The 18,348-nt window shown below is 44.1% G+C and overlaps 1 protein-coding gene across 3 annotated transcripts in view; it reads right to left on the bottom strand.

The window, feature by feature from the left end:
- Positions 1–18,348, bottom strand: part of entpd4 (ectonucleoside triphosphate diphosphohydrolase 4) — a 30,891-nt gene that overhangs the window by 11,312 nt on the left and 1,231 nt on the right. Inside the window, exons 2-8 of one of the 3 annotated variants that reach the window (XM_043681236.1) lie at positions 13,494–13,594; positions 12,063–12,257; positions 9,827–10,032; positions 6,073–6,223; positions 3,675–3,778; positions 1,082–1,141; positions 228–358 (exon numbers count right to left, since the gene is read on the bottom strand). In XM_043681236.1, the coding sequence (XP_043537171.1) occupies positions 228–358; positions 1,082–1,141; positions 3,675–3,778; positions 6,073–6,223; positions 9,827–10,032; positions 12,063–12,257; positions 13,494–13,501 (855 nt within the window). In that variant the 5' untranslated portion in view covers positions 13,502–13,594. Of the gene's footprint in view, positions 1–203; positions 359–1,081; positions 1,142–3,674; positions 3,779–6,072; positions 6,224–9,826; positions 10,033–12,062; positions 12,258–13,493; positions 13,595–18,348 lie in introns of all 3 variants that reach the window. The other 2 variants (XM_043681234.1, XM_043681235.1) reach the window with 2 other exon arrangements.

Here is an 18,348-nt window from a genome sequence, read left to right as displayed (position 1 = left end):
ATGAAAACGCAGGCAACAAAAGACAACAAGGAGCGAGGGCATGTTAGTTTCCAGAGAGCAGGAACTTATTGCATGAAATCGACACTCAGGAACTCCCATGCAAGGGACCCAATGACCAGGCTAAATGTTACAGAACATGGATTTTTAAGGATAAAGCTCAAAATCAAAGCCAAACCAAAAAAAGAGGAAGGACAGATAATAACCTGCTGTGAAGAGGCAAAGCTTACAGTTTTGGGAACTTCATAGGCTATCTGAGTAGATACCCCTCCCATGTCCAGGACACCAGTTGTCCTCTTCCGGACAACAGCTGCCTGAGTCTCCGTACCAGGAACCTTGACTTCCACAACCGAGTCCTCACCTGTGCAAATTCATCAGAGGAAAACATGTTAGTTGCATACATTTGCTGTTTACACCTCTTTACAAACTTGGCATCCACTGTCCAATTTGAAAACCAACGACTGGATTATACCCAGATCTCCAGTGAATTGCAGGAGCAGCTTTCTTGCAGCCAGCAGGCTAACACTGTGACAAGACCAGCACAGTGCACTGCCTCTCAACAAAAGGTGGTGCATTCAAGTCCTGCTCCATGGACTCAGGTCCAGGACCACGGGCAACACTCCGAGTGCAGTACTCGAGGGGTCCTACATGGTCCGAAGAGCCACTTTCAAAAAGATCTTCAAGAGAAATCATGCCTGTTCTCTCAGGCTGAAGTAAACGATTCTGGAGCAGCATTTGAAAGGGCGCCAAGGGAGAAGCTCTCCTTGCTCTGGCTGTTCTTTATCTCTCACACAACAAATATAAAATAGTAATAGACACATTGTTGGTGCTGGCACAGATACCCATGCATCAAACACGCTCAGCAATGGGTCCAGCCCTATTCTGTGAAAACGTCATCCCCATTGTCAGATGAGTCACTGCATCCTATTGTTCAAAAGGTCAGTCAAGGATTAAATTATTAATTGTGACGTTACAGCCACAACAGCACTGTTTCATGTACATGTGAAATAGACCCCAGTTAGGAAGGTGTTAAAACATATCAGGTGGATCCTGCTCTTTACAAAGCACAGATGCAAAGTTTTACCATTGCTGATGTGGTCAAATCGTCCCAGGACAAAGTTGATTCCAATCCAAGCGTAAACTCCTGAAATCATGGAAATAAAAGAAATCTCAGATTACTGCTTCAGGTTTACAATGTATTTGACTGCAATTATGAAAGAGAAAACCTTTACTGCTGCAATAAGTCAGTGCTAGTTATTTGGGACTGTGCCTTTTATGAAATCATTATGGAGCGAGTGCTGCTCACAGGAGGAGAGTTATCTGATAAATTAAGAAAATGCGTATCTATATGTTGTTTTCAATTTGAAAACCACCAGCTGTTGGTTCCGTAAGATAAGAACTAGAGACAGCAAAAGATCATTCAGCCTCTAAGGTCTGCTCCACCATTTAATACAATCACAACTGATCTCAGCCTCAACTCCATCGTCCTTCCTGCACCCCCCAAGAACCCTTTCACCCGTTATTAATTAAAAATCTGTCCACCCCCCTCTTCTGAAATCTATTCAGTGCACATTCTTTGATGGGCTTTCATATGTTTTTAAAATTATGTTGGTCACTTTGAGCATTAATTGACATGTGTCAAAAGGTTTAGAATAATGTTTTCCAAACTTCAAAATGGAGCTCATAACTCCGTGGCTGCATCAGAGTATCATGAGCAGGCAATACTGCACGTGTTTCTGAAAACTCATTTTGTCTCTTTGTGCAATCAATCCACTTGCAATCCAAGTATTCTGCGTTCTTCCATGGGGTTAGAGTGCCACTTTCAAGGCTGGCATTTATTTGCTATTCCCAACTGTGCTTGAAACACATGGCTATTTCAGAGGGCAGTTAAGAGTCAACTACATTGCTGTAGCTCCAAAGTCACGTGCAGACCTCATGAGAAAACTGTGGCAGATTTCCTTCCCTGAAAGGACATGAGTGAACCAGATGGGCTTTTCCAACAAATAACAATGGGTATATGGCCAACACTCCGCTGGGATTTTAATTGCAATTAAAATTTCACCATCTACTGTATTAGGATTCAAACACATGTCCCCACGATCTTAGCCCGGGGCTCTGGGATTACCAGAGTACTGGATGCACAGCACTGACCATTACACCAATGACTGCCCATTGCATGCACTGCCAAATGATTAATCCTTGTGTTATGGATGAGCTCAAATCCCCACAAAATATAAGATGATGACAGACAAGACCCCAACTTCTATTTATTTTAAAGGTAAATCTAAGGCGCTGTATTCCAGATGCAATCCAACTGGTCAAACTTCTCAACTTTAAGCAAAACACACTTTATTTTTACACCACAGTTAAAATACAGACAAAACAAATAGAAAAGAAAGGAGATGGCTAAACTGTAACTCTATCAAAATGCTGAATTGAATAGTAGCTATATTAACTCCTACTAATTACTGTTCCAATATGGTAACATCCCATAAACACACTCTTGGCCAAAACAAATTCAGTAAAACAGACTGTCTCACATGCAATTCTCGCAGCAGGAAGAGAACCCCAGCTTTTAGCTGTTGTAGTTTCAAGACACCAGCAACTGCAGAAATCCTGGTTCTGTGGGAGCTTGATCCCACCCATTCCGGCTGCTTCCATTGTTCCAACTTGATCAAAAACCCCCAAAGCCTCACAAGCTGTTTACATTATTGGCTATCAGCAGACCAGTTTTTCACCTTTGTCTCAAACTTTATTCACAGAAAAACCAGGTCAAAGTACAACTCTTAAAGCAACAGCATCACCACACTGATAAATTAAGGAATCTTCATGATATGAAAAGGTTGTCCGATAAAAGGAACGACACTCTGAAATGGTGCCCAATTGCGTTGGCAAATTTCACATTTGGTGATGGGTGAATTAACTTGAACAGAAAGTTAAGATAATAAAAAGCTTGCCAAAACAGGCTCAGTTTCGAACTGTACCAAAGCATAAGCTCCGTCCAACCAAACCTCAGGCACCAAATCTCAGACCATTTGGGTGCGTGAGTCACAAACATTCACCTTGTCTTGGTGCACAGGCATCATGGTCAAACAGGCACAGGAGCCTCAACTTGCTTTATCAGACCACATTCTGACCACTGTGCCAGACCGATTCCGACAACACAGTGGCAAATGCAGGCTACTCAATGACATGATCCCATCTTAAGTATCAGAATGCTGATGGAGTGAGTAATTCTCCCATGCCTGGAGAGCACAATGCTTTAAAGTCTGCAATTGACGAGATGTACACATTACCAAACTATCCTCTACTCAGGGAATTTTACAAATGGAACAATTCTGCTTCAACTCGAAGACTTTGTTGTGCTTTTGGTCATAAACTCTGTTTGCTTCGTTCGCCTGACTCAATTTAAACAGGATCTACTTCCTGAGTCAATGGACTATCTGCTTGGATAGTACACATGTTCTAATGACACAGTAACGTCCCATACCATATCCTGTATGAATAACACACTGGACTGAACAAAATGGAACAAGCCGACTGCCACTGCTGCAGACTCCCCTGTTAACATTTCACCAAGTGTTTAGTGCATTTGCTCACCTGCTCAACAATTCACTTCAAGCCTCAGAACTGCTCGCCCAATCTCCCCAACAGTACTGCCATTGCTGAGTACATACCTTCTTGCTTGCCTGAAATGACTTCTGCGTGTGAGTCTGCGAAGAGGAAATCAAAGTTCAGTGGAATATCTGTACGGAGATCTTCAAGGATGGCATTTTGCTGGCTGAAAGAGCAAAATTAACTGTGGTCAACACTTGGAAAGACACTGTGTGCAACAACCACCAGAGTATGCTCTCTGCTCCCCTTTCTTGAAGTGACTCAGGTGAGGCAATGTTTTGATGGGCCTCTGTTGAACATGTCTCTGTGATTAATCACTACATTGCAGTGATCTCCTGACAGTCAGGGTGTGACAGTTGAGGCTAGTTTGCTGCTGAACAGACTTCTGAAGGGGAAAATGTCCAACAGGCACTGCCAGAGCATACCTGAAAGTGGATTTCTTTTGCCACCAACCCAGCAGGAATAATAGACCTCGTGAGCTGTCACCACCATTGCCCAAACTGAAATCAGCTAACTCACTGCACACCCAACACTGTGGGAAACTGCGCATGTCCTGTCGACAAAAGTCAGGGCAAACTCTTCTCAGCCAATTCCTGCCCCATCAGTTTCGTGTCCATCACAAGCAAGTACTGGAAGGGATCACTGACAGTGCTGTCTCGAGGCACCTGCAAAGGAATAAGCTGCTCACTGATGCACAGTTTGGGTTCCACAAGAGCCATCGAGCTCCTTACCTCATCACAGTCTTGGTTGGAATATGGATAAAAAAGCTGAACTCCAGAGGTGATGGTAATGCAGTATCTGACTGTGGCGCCAAGGTACCTGAGCAAAATTGTAGTTGGGGGGTGTTGGAGGCAAACTCTCGATCGGCTGGAATCACAACTAGCACAAGGGAAAATGGTCTTGGCTGCTGGAGGTCAATCAGCTCAGTTCCAAGGTATCTCTGCAGAACTTCTGCAGGGGTGTGCCCTTGGCCCAATAACCTTCAGCAGCTTCGTTCACAATGACTCAGGTACTGAAGCAGTCTATATCCAAATGCAACAAGACCTGGACAGTAGCCAGGCATGGGATGATAAGTGCTATGTAACATTTGTGTCACACAATTGCTGGGCAATGTCCATCTCCAACAAGAAAGAGTCTAAACACCTTTCCTTGACATTCAATGGCATGACCATCACTGAATCCCTTATGATCAACATCCTGGGGGTGGGGCGGTGGTCATTGACCAGAAACTGAATTGGAGTAGCCCTATGAATACAGTGGCTGCAAGACCAGGTCAGAGGGTTGGCACACTGCAACACGTAATTCACCCCCTGTCTGTCCAATACCTGTGCACCATCTACAAGACACAAGTCAGGAGTGTGATGAATATTCTCCATTTACCTGGATAGGTGCAGTCCAACAACACTCAAGAAGCTGACTGGATTGAGGAATGAAGGTCAAGGGCAGGAAGAATGTTTTTCACCCAGGCAGTATCCTGGAACTCACTGCCTGGCAAGGTGGTACAAGTGGGAACCACCACAATGTTTAACCAGAACTATTTAAATTAACATTTAATGGGCCATAGTATACAAGACGACAGGCCAAGTACATGAAAAAAGGACCTCAGTAAATTGGTGCTTGATGACCAATATAAACATAATAGGCTGAAGGGCTTTTCTGTGCTGTGGAAACTCGAGATCCCTTGAACACATTTGCTGACGTGGTTAGCACCCCATCACCACCAATACATGGCAGCTCCGATGTGTACCATCAAGATGCAATGTAGTCAATCATCAAGGTTGCTCTGACAACACCTTCTAAACCCACAAGGTCGATCACATGGAAGGACAAGGACAACAGAAACATGGGAAACCCCAGCAGCTGCAAGCCCCCTACAAGCCACATGTCATCCTGCCTTGGAATAATACAGGTCATTCTGCTGTATCACCACAGTTGCGTTCCTCTGCAGCCTCAGGCTATAGAAACTCACGCTGTGGGAAACAGCTAGAGAAATGGCACTGTGGAAAATCACACTACGGAAAACCCGATATACCCATTCAGCAGAAAGTTTGTGTTATGCAAAAAACATCCACAATTCACCAATCACGTTATGGCCAATTCGCACTGACGAAATGCGCGTTATAGAAGAACCGGCTGTATTGTCGTTGCTTCAGTGTCACTTAGGCAAAATCCTGGAATTACCTCCCGAGGAGCACCATGTCCATATTCAGACAATGCCTGACATGGTTAAAGGCAGCAGCTCAATGCCATCACCTCAAAAACAACTCGGGGTGGGTCATAAATGCTGTCCCTCACAGTGACATCTGCTTCCCAATTCTGCTCTGTTATACATCTTGCTAGAGTATCAAACCAGTGCAGCAGAGGGAATGGGCCAAAGTCCCTGAGTATGGGGGAGGTTGAGGGGCTCTGGGTGCGGAAGGAGCTGAGTTTTTTTTTAATGAAATAACAGAAAACCATTACTTTTCAGGTAAAACTCTCATCCCAGCCGTACACAGGATATAAAGAGGAGTCTCTTGGTGCTTCGAGTGAGGAATGTGATCTGCTGCAAAATTCAGAAGAGGTGCCAGGTAATCACTGGATTTCTCCGGTGTGGCTGCCAGCTCTGAAATTCCTGTGGAAAAAAAAACACAACAAGAGACAATGAAGCAAAACGATTTCTTCCAAAGCAATAAATTGAGCACAGCACATGTGCTGTCATTAGAGCACTCACTGCAAGTGTTGCTCTGACTCCTGCTCCCCAGCTCCAGCTCAATGGCTGTCACATGACCAATTTGCGTCAGAGGACCTGGACTCTTGTTAAAAGATACGACCACATCCAGGTGGACTGGCGAGTATATTATGCAGGTGGAATTTTCAAATAAAGACGAATACTGATGTTGCATCAGAATATAATTCTCAGTAGACTGAGATCTTGTAGCCGGGAGAAATCTGACACGGGATAGTCAACACCAGGAACATGATTTTAACATTTCTCAGTTTGTGACTGATGACCATGCACTGTGCTCTATCAGTCCACAATGATTCAGTGCTCGGGAAAGAACGAAGGCGTGAATTGCGATGAAAGTGCTGCTAAATACCCAACTTTCATGGAGGGAAAGCACAGTTAAAAGTTTGGTCCAGTGAACCCTTCCTCAGAACTGATGGTAGCCAGGAACAGGTGTTTTTTTTCATGCAAAAGACAGGAAGGGGTACAGAGTAAGTGATAGATGGGGATAGAGCCCAAAGAGAGAACAGTTGGACAAAGGAGTGGATAACGGTCAGCTTAGGAGGGTGAATAGCTGCTAATGGGGACTATGAGTGTTTACCAGTTGGTTGTGTGTAATAGCAGACCATGTGATAACAAGGCCTGGTGTGTGGGGGTTAGGATAAGGACATGGGAAAAGGTGCTTCAAGCCCTAAAATAGTTGAACTCGGTATTGAGTCCAAAAGCTCTAGCATCCCCAAACAGAAAAGGTGTTGTTGTTCTTCCAGCTTGCAATGAGCTGTGCTGGAGCACTGCAGCAACCCTGAGACAGAGATGTTGGCCAGGGAACAGGGTGCTGTGTTAAAGTGGCTGGCAACTGGACAGAGTATAGGTGTTCTGCAAAGTGGTCACCTAGTGTTACAACATGGGGTAAACTCTCCTTCTTAATTTAAAACCAGCAACACAGCAAAGATTTACCCTGTACAGTAATCTGTGAAAATTCAAGAGGCCAAGAACTAGTTAAAGGAAAAATTAACAACTTCATTTCATGAAGTATAACAGAGAATAATTAACTAACAACTATTTGTAAGTCCTTCCTCTGACCTGTCTTTTACCTTCCCTTCGATAACACTAGTCCGATAAAACTCCCAATTATGATTTCCAAAACAAAACTAATAATTTCAAAACCAGGCAGCTTTCGTTTTCTCTGTAATCCTGTCTTCTTTTCTTCTCCTTCGGGCTTTCTGCTTTCAGAGGTCACTGATCAATAATGGTACTTTTAAGAGATCTATTTTTCAGGCAGTCTTTTTTACATGCCAGTAGTTGGGCAGTTCTCCTGTCAACTGTTCAATTTTCTCCAGTTTTATACTCCCAAAGCATTGGCTTTTAAGATTGTCAAAAGACTAAATTCAAACTGGATTGGAGTTTGGTATTTTTCGGGGTATAATTTAAACCGAGTGGCCTAATTTGAATCTGTGTTGCTGTTTCCAGGCAACCAGCTAATTTAGCTTTCGACCAAGTGTTACATTGTTACCTTATTGTGAACACTTGGTGCTGTCAGGTAGCTCTACCAGAGTTTAACTCTCTTAAAAGGTACAGTACACCCACATCTTCATAACACCTAGCCTACATTTTGTTTCCCCATGTACAGGAAACCACATGGTGATCGAACCGCCTGGGCTTTTCAAGCAATTTCTGATTTCCAGCATTCCCAGTTCTTTTGGATTTTTGTTTCATCTAAGTTTCACGCGATTCACAGCCCATTTCAGGCCATGTTCTTTAGAATACTTGAAAGCAGAGTTTTCTTTGCAGACATCACAGCTCTCAATGCCCACTGATAGTGACTTTGAAACACAGCCGAGTTTCACAACAGCAAACACACCATTCAATCTGTTGGTGCTTCGACTCCACACCAAATCATTCCCCTCGATTTGGAACATGTCACCCGTCCATTTTCGTATCTTTCTATTCCTTTCAACCTCCAATGTTTATCTAACTTTCTCTTAAATGCATCAATGTTCAATTAGTGCTAGTCACCCACTGAAATGGTACTAATTTTCACATTCTGACCAACAGAGGGGAAAATGAGAGTACAAGAGAAAGCTTGTCAGAAATATAAAAAAAGTTGGAAAGATTTTCTGTACAAAGAACCCTTTGTGTGTATAAATATTTGTAACACACAGACATAAGTTCTGATTCTTTACAAAGCCAGGCTGGAGAATTAATAATTAAGGAATTGGCAGATGTATTGAAGAGGTGTTTTGTACCAGTCTCGGATACAAGTAACATCCTAGTAGTAGCTACAAATCAGCAAATCAAACAGAGGGAGGAACTCTGGAAATTCACAATTTCCAGGGATGTGCTGCTGCAAATTGTTGGCACTGTGAGCTGACAAATACTCGAGTCCTAATGGACTTCATTCTAAAATCTTAAAAGGAGGGGCGAATGAGATAGCTGCTCTGTTGGTTTTAATTTTCCAATGGAAATTATGAAGAAGCAGTCTCTGGAGTGAGCCTGGGAGTTACGCTGCCATTCTGTGTTACAGTCAGAATGCAGAACCCAGTCCAAGGTGGCAGTGACTGAGCTGATGGAAAGTGAAGCACCAGCCAACAACAGGAGTTGAGGCAAGGCAAAGAAGAGCACAACAGAATACCCCGTACTGTCCCTCAGTACTATGGCTGGGATAGGGCTCAACTTCTCTATAGTCCCTACAAACAAACCATCTGCCAATATTCACGCAAACAATATTCACTGCAAAAACCCAGCAGAAGTCAACACATCTAACAGAGAAAAGGGGTCATCTAAGTGCCTTACGCTTGGACAGTCTGACTGTTATTTAACATACAGAATGCCCCTGTCTCTCTCTCGCCTTTCCTACATGCTTGCTGAAAACAAAAACTCTTTGAACCGGACAGGAGGTTGCCTTCAGCTCAATCTGCCTGTGCTGTTGCTCTGAACATTTCCTACCTTTTGTTCGCCTCACTGTACCTTCCTCATCCTGAATTACGTTTCCAACATCCTTTCAACAAAAATGATGGAATCAGTTTCCACTGTCTATTTGGGTGAAGCATTTCAGATAGGAACAATGCAGATCCCAAAACATTCTCATCTCCCCTTGAGACTCTTGTCAGTGATTTTACATTTCTGATATCATCCAACTGAAGCAATCGCTTCCACCTACTCCCACCATAACAGTGGACCATTTAAAACAGTGTATAGGTAGTTCTCCTGTAACACAATGGTTGTGTTCTTGTGCAACCCCACATTATCAAAAAATCGTGCCTCAGAAACATCGTTTAAAGTGTTGCCAACACATCTTAAACGTTTGTGCTTTAGAAACAGTGGCCCCACTTTGTCACTGCGTGACAGAAAATTTATGTTAATGAAATGCACGTTATAGCAGAACGACCTGTACAAGATTTTAAGTCGATCCAGATGTGGATTAGACACCCAATGTATTTTCCTTTGCTGAAAGAAAGGGCCCTCAGTTTTAACGAGTTGGTGACAACACCTATTCTCACAGTGATTAACCTGGTTTGATCTTCATCACGACAGGTTGCCTGTTCCTGCCCCTCATCTGTTTGATATCCAGCAGATCGTGTGGATTGCCATTGTGCCTTGGCCAACAGTACACAAAGAGTCTCGAGCCACTGCTTCCACAGTCTATCACGATGCCGTAGTTTAAATAAGGGTTCTTAATATCGGTAGCTTCCATGTCCAACAATTTGGTAAAGTACCTGTGAGGAGGAGGACAAGAAGGAAGAAGGTTAAACAGCACAAAGTACTTGCATTGGCCTTTAACATAGGTGACTCTTCAAGATGCTTTGCCATTCTATTCCAAGTCAAAGGGTGACAGTCATCTATGGGAAGGGATATTAAAGCTGGTGATAAAATGTCTAGTCAGATACCTTGCGTTCAGGAACACGGTAAAACTAGAAAGTGGTTACCAATTTGAAAAGTCGCTGAAGGCAGAAACAAAGGCAGCTGAAGGAGTTGCGACCAACGGTGGAGTAATTGAAACTGGAGATGGTGAAGAAGCCACAGTTCAGAGAATCACAGAGATCTCAGGAGGATGACAAGTTGGAAAAAGATGCAGAGATAGTGAAGAGTCGTGATCACCATGCTACAGGAAGGACGTGGAGGCCTTAGAGAAAGAGCAAAGAGTTCAAAGTTTGTGAGAAGATTTGTAGCTCGGGTGCTCGTTGTGGTTCTGTTCGCCGAGCTGGAAGTTTTTGTTGCAAACGTTTCGTCCCCTGTCTAGGCGACATCATCAGTGCTTGGGAGCCTCCTGTGAAGCGCTTCTGTGGTGTTTCCTCCGGCATTTATAGTGGCCTGTCCCTGCCGCTTCCGGTTGTCAGTTTCAGCTGTCCATCAACAAACACATAGACCTGGACCCAATATACCGTCCACTACAGCGGACAGCTGAAACTGACAACCGGAAGCGGCAGGGACAGGCCACTATAAATGCCGGAGGTAACACCACAGAAGCGCTTCACAGGAGGCTCCCAAGCACTGAGGATGTCACCTAGACAGGGGACGAAACGTTTGCAACAAAAACTTCCAGCTCGGCAAACAGAACCACAGCAAAGGGCAAAGAGATTTACTTGGATTGGAGAGGATTAGCTATCAGGAAAGGTCGGACAAACCTGGATTTCTTTTGCTAGAGCATTGGAGCTGAGGGGCGACCTAACCAAAGTATATAAAATTATGAAATGCATGGATAGGGGAAATAGTCAAGAGTCTTTTTCCCAGGATGGAAATGTCAAATACTAGGGGGCACAGATTTCAGGAAACAAGGGAAAAATTTCAGGGAGATGTGCAAGGAAAGTTTTGTTTTACACAGAGGGTAGTTAGTTCCTGGAACATGCTGCCAGGGAGGTAGCAGAAGCAGAGACAATAGCAAAGTCTAAGAGGCACTTAGACAACCACATGTACATGAAGGGAATAGAGGGATGTGTACCATATGCAGCCAGATGGGATTACTTTAGAACAGCATAATGGCCACACAGACATGATGGGCCGAAGAGCCTGTTCCTGTGCTCTCCTGTCCCAGGTTCTATGTAACTGGGGACCATTGACGTACTAGTGACCAGAGGTTACAAAAGTACAGTTAAAGAGCTCAGGTTACATTGAGTAAATTCCAACCACATGTCTCATGGGAGCACTTGCAGTAAAAATGAAATCAGGAGAAATTCTCGAATTCCAAAGAGTAAGCTGCTGTTTCCTTTCCCAAGTGTATACTTGCATTTCTCCACCATCTTGAGTACGAACAGTTCTCTTGAATTCGGAAACAAATGTTACAGAGAAGGAGGAGCAATTTCATTTTTGCCATCAACTTGAGAAAAACACATGTTGATGCACAACCCCCTCTTGTGTACTCGAGCAGCTGGCATGCTGGGCTCAAGTCTCGGTTTACAATAATGAATAAACTGCAGCTGTACTTCTTGGCTATACAGTGCTTTGCAATAGCCTGAGGTTGAGTCAGGTGCTACAGTAATGAAAATCTGACTTGCATTCAAGATTAGGTTTAAAGTCTTGGAGATGGACCTGGAAAGGATCATCGTTGGAAAGCGTAAGAGGTGAATGCAGGGGAAGGAATGATGGTGGAACGGGATTTCCAGGATTCAAAGGATCTGTTTTCGAGCTGGACAGTATTCACAGAGTGCTGACGGTTTTGGATCTACAACTAAAAAAGCTCACTGAAGCAAGTTCAGACGTTCGGCAATGCTCACCGACGCAGAGACAGAATCAGCACCTCATACATTACCTATCTCCTTTGTCCTGGTATAACCGCCCCCATCCATTCTTATCCAAAACGAGCAGAACATACAGTAAAGTTAAGATGACAACAATCAACGCGAGAGCTGTCAACTGACGGAAAATGGTGTTGAATGGACGTGGGCAGGTGGAAGCAGAGAAGCTGAAATGCCACGAAGCCGGGAATAGACAAGAGATGTAGAACCTAACGAAGAGAAAAGTTCTTGGTCAAAAAAATGTAACAATACTTCAAGAGAGATCACAACCTGGCAAAACTGCTACTTTTCCACATGGGAATTAATCTCAGTTTGCAATTTCAAAACTGGCTCTTCAGTTCACTCCATACCAATGAGCAATTTCGGGACTATCATCCTAGAGTTTACTGACTGAGCAGATTCATGTATTTTATCTTGCAAAGTTATACAGAAATAAATATTGCTTATCAGCTGCCTGCCCTCAAAGCTCCAACACAGAAGGCTGTGGCTTCAAGAGCCAAACCAATCAAGGCACACATGCAGTAATTAGGAGGTGCTGCACTATTACAGGAGTTGTCTTTCAGATTAGAGGGGAAACGGAGGCTCCCATTCAGGCAAAGATCATAGAATCCCGACAGCTTGGAAGCAAGACATTCAGCCCATCGAGTCCACACCAATTCTCTGAAAAGCATCACACTCAAAACAAACACCTATCCCTGTAACCCTGAATTTCCCATAGGTAACCCACCTAGCCTGCACATCCCTGGACACTATGGGCAGTTTAGCAAGGCCAATCCACCTAAGCTGCACATTTATGCACTCTGGGAGGAATTTGGAGCACCTGGAGGAAATCCATGCAGATAGTCACCCGAGGGTGGAATCAAACCCGGATCCCAGACGCTGTGAGGCAGCAGTGCTAACCATTGAACCATTGTGCCACCCCAGACCATGTCCCGGCAAACAGTCCTCTCTTAACCAAGATCACAAAAGCTGATGATCTGCTCATGAACCAGCACGTTGTAGTTTTTGCGATAAGTTGCTGCAGGCAAATGGGTTGCTGCTGCTGCTGTTCCTTCACTGTAAATTCATTCATTCAATGTTTGCATTCATTCACTTTTTCATTACAAAAACTTCAGTGGCTGGAGGACATTCGGAGATGGTCAAGGGTATGTGCAAAAGCCAGTCTTCATTTCTCAATGTACTCTGACCACCATTATTCCTGCCGCAAACTGCCTCGTATGAGAATCTCTTAGACTTTCCAGAATTTTGATTGAAATTCAAACATGCTCCACCAGCAAGAGCAAAATAAGAACCAAGCACAGTCCTGAGCAAATGAAATCTGACCATCCTGACAGCAGAAGCTGATCGATATGTCAAGCAGAGGAGTCTGGAGTACAGCAAGATTTCCCATTCCCACCAACCGTTTGGACATACTGCAGAGTTACTGCCCACAACCTGGGACTTACCTTCCCATGGCAAAAGGAGGGGAAGAAGCAATGATCAGCTGTCAACAAATCCAAGTTGTGTCAAGCACAGCATACAGTTCTCCCAGGGAGGAATTGAAGTCCTGAAGCAGTGAAGAAAATAGCGAGGTGGGTTAGCAGGCAATACTCCTCTGCCTTACAACTATTCTGTACCACTTTCACACAGGTTCCCAAAGTACTCACATGAACCGGAGTGAGCACGATCTGGGTGTGAGGGTCACAGAAAGCTGCCCCAGCTCTCCAGCAAACTGCACTAACCAAGTTACTCTGTTCTCATACTGTACAGGGTTGAACAATCCAGTATCATTGTGGTAACAAATGAAGCACATTGAACCATCCATTTCATGCTCGCTCACTACACAGGAATCAAATCATTTCAATTGCTTTCAGTCTGCAAGTTTATTTCCCTCAAGTGTTCATCTAATTATCCTCTAATTTGTTCCTGTCTCCACTTCCACCATACATCAGAGGCAGCAAGTTCCACATGACCAGTGGATACTTAAAAATCTTCTTCCTCACATCTTGCCTATCTCTTCCCTAAATCCTTAAAGCAGCACCACCTAGTCTCTGGACCCCACCAGCTCAAAGGAACAGCTTTTGTCTAATCTGTCATAATCTTGTATATTTCTGTTAAATCTCCCCTCAACCTTGTTTGCTCCAAGCAGAACAACCCCAGCTTCTCCAATATAACCATGTAGCTAATGTCCCCCAGCTAAGGAACCATTCTGATCAATCTCCTCTACAGGACGCTCACATCTTCCCAAACTGTGCCGACCAGAATCTCGCTCTCTGCCGCCATAACACTGTATTCTCTGCTCTGTTCTATTACCCTCATGCACTCCAGAAGGTATGATCTGCCTGCTACTGCATGCAAAACAAAACCTTTCACAGTACCTCACGACATGTGACAATAATAAATCAAAACCCATCAGAACTGGGCACAATAAGATCAAAAGTTAGGCACACGTTTTTATGACAGGTCCACTGCCTGTATGTACTAACTGAGGAACAGTCATGGAACAGGTACCCAGCAAGGGAGGACATGACAATCACATAATGAAGGATTTTTCCCAACGTACTGAAGGTTTCTGCCTCCATCACCCGGACAGGATGACATGACAGGCATATTTCTGGGTGAGAATACCTTGTGCTCAGCTCCCTTTTCGTATTTGCACCAGTTCCTTCTGTTCTCACTAATCGCTGACCTTCCTGAGAACAGACTATCCCTTCCCGAAACACTCCAATGCTCAAAATATAGCAAGGTAGCATGCAAATCCATTGCTGAAAGGCATCACCTTACTTACAGGAGCAACCCATCAGAAACCAGTCATCCTTCATCTCTCAAAGATCTGGCACTCGAGGACAAGCCAGGGTAAGATGTTGGAAGGTTGTCAACCATCTATCAAACCCAGTGCCATTTTCCAGCACTCTCATGCCTCAAAAGCTCATCAAAAGACTTGATGAACATTGTGATGGTTCCCACTTCTACCACTGTTTGAGCCAGTGAATTCCAAGTACCCCACCACACTCTGGTTGAAGCATTTTTCCCTGACATCCCTTCTATGAAGGGGAAAGGCGTCTTCCTATCGATAGCCTTCAACTGCATGCACCTCAAGCAGGTCCCCTCCCTCAGTCTTCTCTCTTCTGAGGAGAAGTCCAGACAGTCACTCTTGGGAGCTGAATTGCTCCAGCACAGGGTAACATCCTGGTAAATCTCCACTGCACCCTCTCTCATAAACTCCTTCCTGTACTGTGGTGACCAGAACTGCACACGTCATTTCAACTATGACCAAACTAACATTACCAACAGCACTGCTGTAACCTCTCTCATCTTATTTTCAATGAGTGACCTGTTAGGTTCTTTCCCTGCGGTTTCACGTACGAGATGCAATTCGCGCACACCAACTTCTGCAAACAGTTAAACTTTAATAAAGTTGGTACAAGCTGGGTGACCCCTTTGAGCCTCTTTGCAGGTGTTTGAGGTCGAGTCAAAAGAGGCCCCGAATAAAGAAAACACATCCCCTTTATACAGGTCAAGTCGGTCATGCTCACAGATACTCTGGCCGCTTCCCCACAGTCACATGTAACCCCAGGTACAATAGTAGGATGAGAACATCCTCAGAGGTAACATAAACGTATATGCCCTATATACATTCCTGGGGAATCATTATGCAAACGATTTCCTGACTCAGTGATTCCCCAAGACAATGCAGGTGTGACATACCAAGCTTCGAGGGATGGTTATGAAAGTATTTCTGAATGGGAGGCACTGAATGATAGTTTAATCTGATAATAATAGGGGGAGTAGCAGCAAATGACTGTCTAAATGGAGTGGGAATCATTTGCATTCTTGCCTGACTGTCGTCCCTACCCACTTCCAGAATGTTCACTCAGTGCAATTTAACCCTTTAATATTACATTAATATCCAGAGAGATGTTTCCATTTAATCTTTTAACATCACAGACCAATGAAGGCCAGTATCTCATCCACCTGATAAAGAATCTTATCTGTTTATCTTGTTGCCTTCAAGGATCTCTGGATGTGAACACCAAGGTCCGTCTGATCTTCAGTAATTCCTTGAATCTGACTTTTTTTTGCCTTCTGAGCCGTCCCAAAATGCAACAACTCTCACTTTTCAAGATTAAGTTCCATTTTCCACTGTTCAGCCTGTCCATATCATCCCACTGTCAATGGTCTGCCCCCTCACTGCTTACCACACCACTAATTCTCGTGTCAACTGTGAACTAACTGACCATACTTTCCACATTCACATCCCAGTCATTAATGCACAGTGTAGACAGCAAGAGACACAGGACGGAAACCCTGCAGCACATCAGCAGGCACTGGGCTTTCCCCTCTACTCCCAACACCTATTCAGTGTGCTCCCTCACCTTGCTCGTACTCTCAGAACTGCAACCCCTCTGCACTTGAAGACATCAACAGGGAAAGACAGATAAACTATTTCTGCTGATTGAAAATTCTAGAACCAGGAGGCAACAGATGAAGAATTAGGGTCAGGCCATTCAGGAGAGATGTTCAAAAGTAAGTTGATACATATAGGGGTTCCTGTGGTATAGTTATAGTGTCTCTATCCCTGACCCAGGGACCTGGGTACAAGTCCCACCTGCTCCAGAAGTGTGGAATAACATCTTTAAACAGGTTGATCTGCAGAAAAAACAAATACACACAAAGAGGTGTGGAGGTGTACCTCCAATGGTGGTGGCTGCTGGATTCAGTTGTGAAGTTTGTACCTGAGACAGATATTTTCATTTAAACTATTTTACTGAGCAATCTGTTCAGATACGTTATTACACGTACGTGCAGCCAGTGTGACTTGAACCAGGGCCTCTCGGTCCGGAGCAGAGACATGACTGTCATAAGAGGGTACAGTGTTTGGCTTTAAAACTGCATCACCACAGTTTGGTCTGAATTTTTTTTTCCCACCACCCGGACTCTTCTTTCTTTTTGGGAAGTTTAGGGGAGAAGAGCAAGGAAAAGTTTTCACACAGAGGGTGATGGGTGCCTGGAATGCACTGCCAGTGGTGGTGTTGGAAGCAGGCACATTAGCAACATATAAGGCATATCTTGATAGACACATCAATGGGAGGTGAACAGAAGGATAGAAGGTCCAAATAAACATGAGACTCAGCACAGGCTTCGTGGGTCAAAGGGCCCATTCCTGTGCTGGACTGAATGATATTGTATAGTACCACTGCACCACAAGAGGGCACAGCATTAACACTAATTTAAATGAATCTGGAAATGATGCTATCCTGAGCTCGTTGCCCCAAAGATGGCAGCTGTGTCACATCACGATATAGTTTTCACTGTACTCCTGAACTTTTGTACTTCAGTACATGTGACAATAAAAATCTGAATCAAAAACGGAAATTTAAATGTTTTTTAATCAAGGGACATAGACCAAGGCAGGCATATGGCATTCAGCCACCAATCAGCTTGAGGGGCTGAATAACCTACTCCTGTTGTTTCTCTACAAAATCAGAGTTTGCTGAAAAAGCTCAGCAGATCTGGCAGCATCAGTGGACAGATGTCAGCACTAACATTTTGGCTTGAGCAACCCTTCCTCAAAACCAACAGGAGCAAAGAAAACGTTGGATTATATGCAGAAGATAGGGCATGAGGTAAGGAGTGACCATTAGTTGGGGATAGAGCCCAAAAGAACAATCTGGCTTCCTATGTTCCCTTCCCGTAAACCCCTCCCCTGCCAAGAACAACCCAAGGTCTTGTCCCCAGGGTGAGGGAGTCTGAACCTGGAGGTCATAGGCTTAAGGTGACAGGGGAAAGTTTGAAAGAGACCTGAGGGGCAACTTTTTTATGCAGAGGGTGGTATTTGTATGGAATGAGCTGCCAGAGGAAGTGGTGAAACCTAACACACTTACAGTCAAAAGACATCTGGATGGGTATATGAATAGGGTGGGTTTAGAGGGATATGGGCCAAATACTGACAAGTAGGACTAGATTTATCCAGTGCATTTGGTCAACATGGATGAGTTGGACTGAAGGGTCTGCTTCCTTGCTGTCTATCTCAATTACTCCACAAGCAGGTTTTCTATAACGTGATCATTGCGTTCTTGTGCAACCCTGCACAAGAAGGCATGATAGAAGGATCCCGCTTTATAAAGAGAGAGTTTGAAATGTTGGCGATGCAATTGTTACAGGCCACACATTACAAATGTTCGTGCTTTAAAAACAGTGCCTCCAATTCGTCAATCATGTTACTGCCAAATCGTGTTGCAAAACGCACATTTATAGCAGAAGGACCTGTTTATCCAATTTGGAGAGGTGCAGAATTGGAGATTAGATTAGATTAGATTA

The sequence above is a fragment of the Chiloscyllium plagiosum genome, chromosome 42 (genome assembly GCF_004010195.1).
Source record: "Chiloscyllium plagiosum isolate BGI_BamShark_2017 chromosome 42, ASM401019v2, whole genome shotgun sequence".
NCBI classification, from domain to species: Eukaryota; Metazoa; Chordata; class Chondrichthyes; order Orectolobiformes; family Hemiscylliidae; genus Chiloscyllium; species Chiloscyllium plagiosum.
Note: the sequence above shows the minus strand (reverse complement) of the source record. Positions and strands in the feature narration are given on the sequence as shown.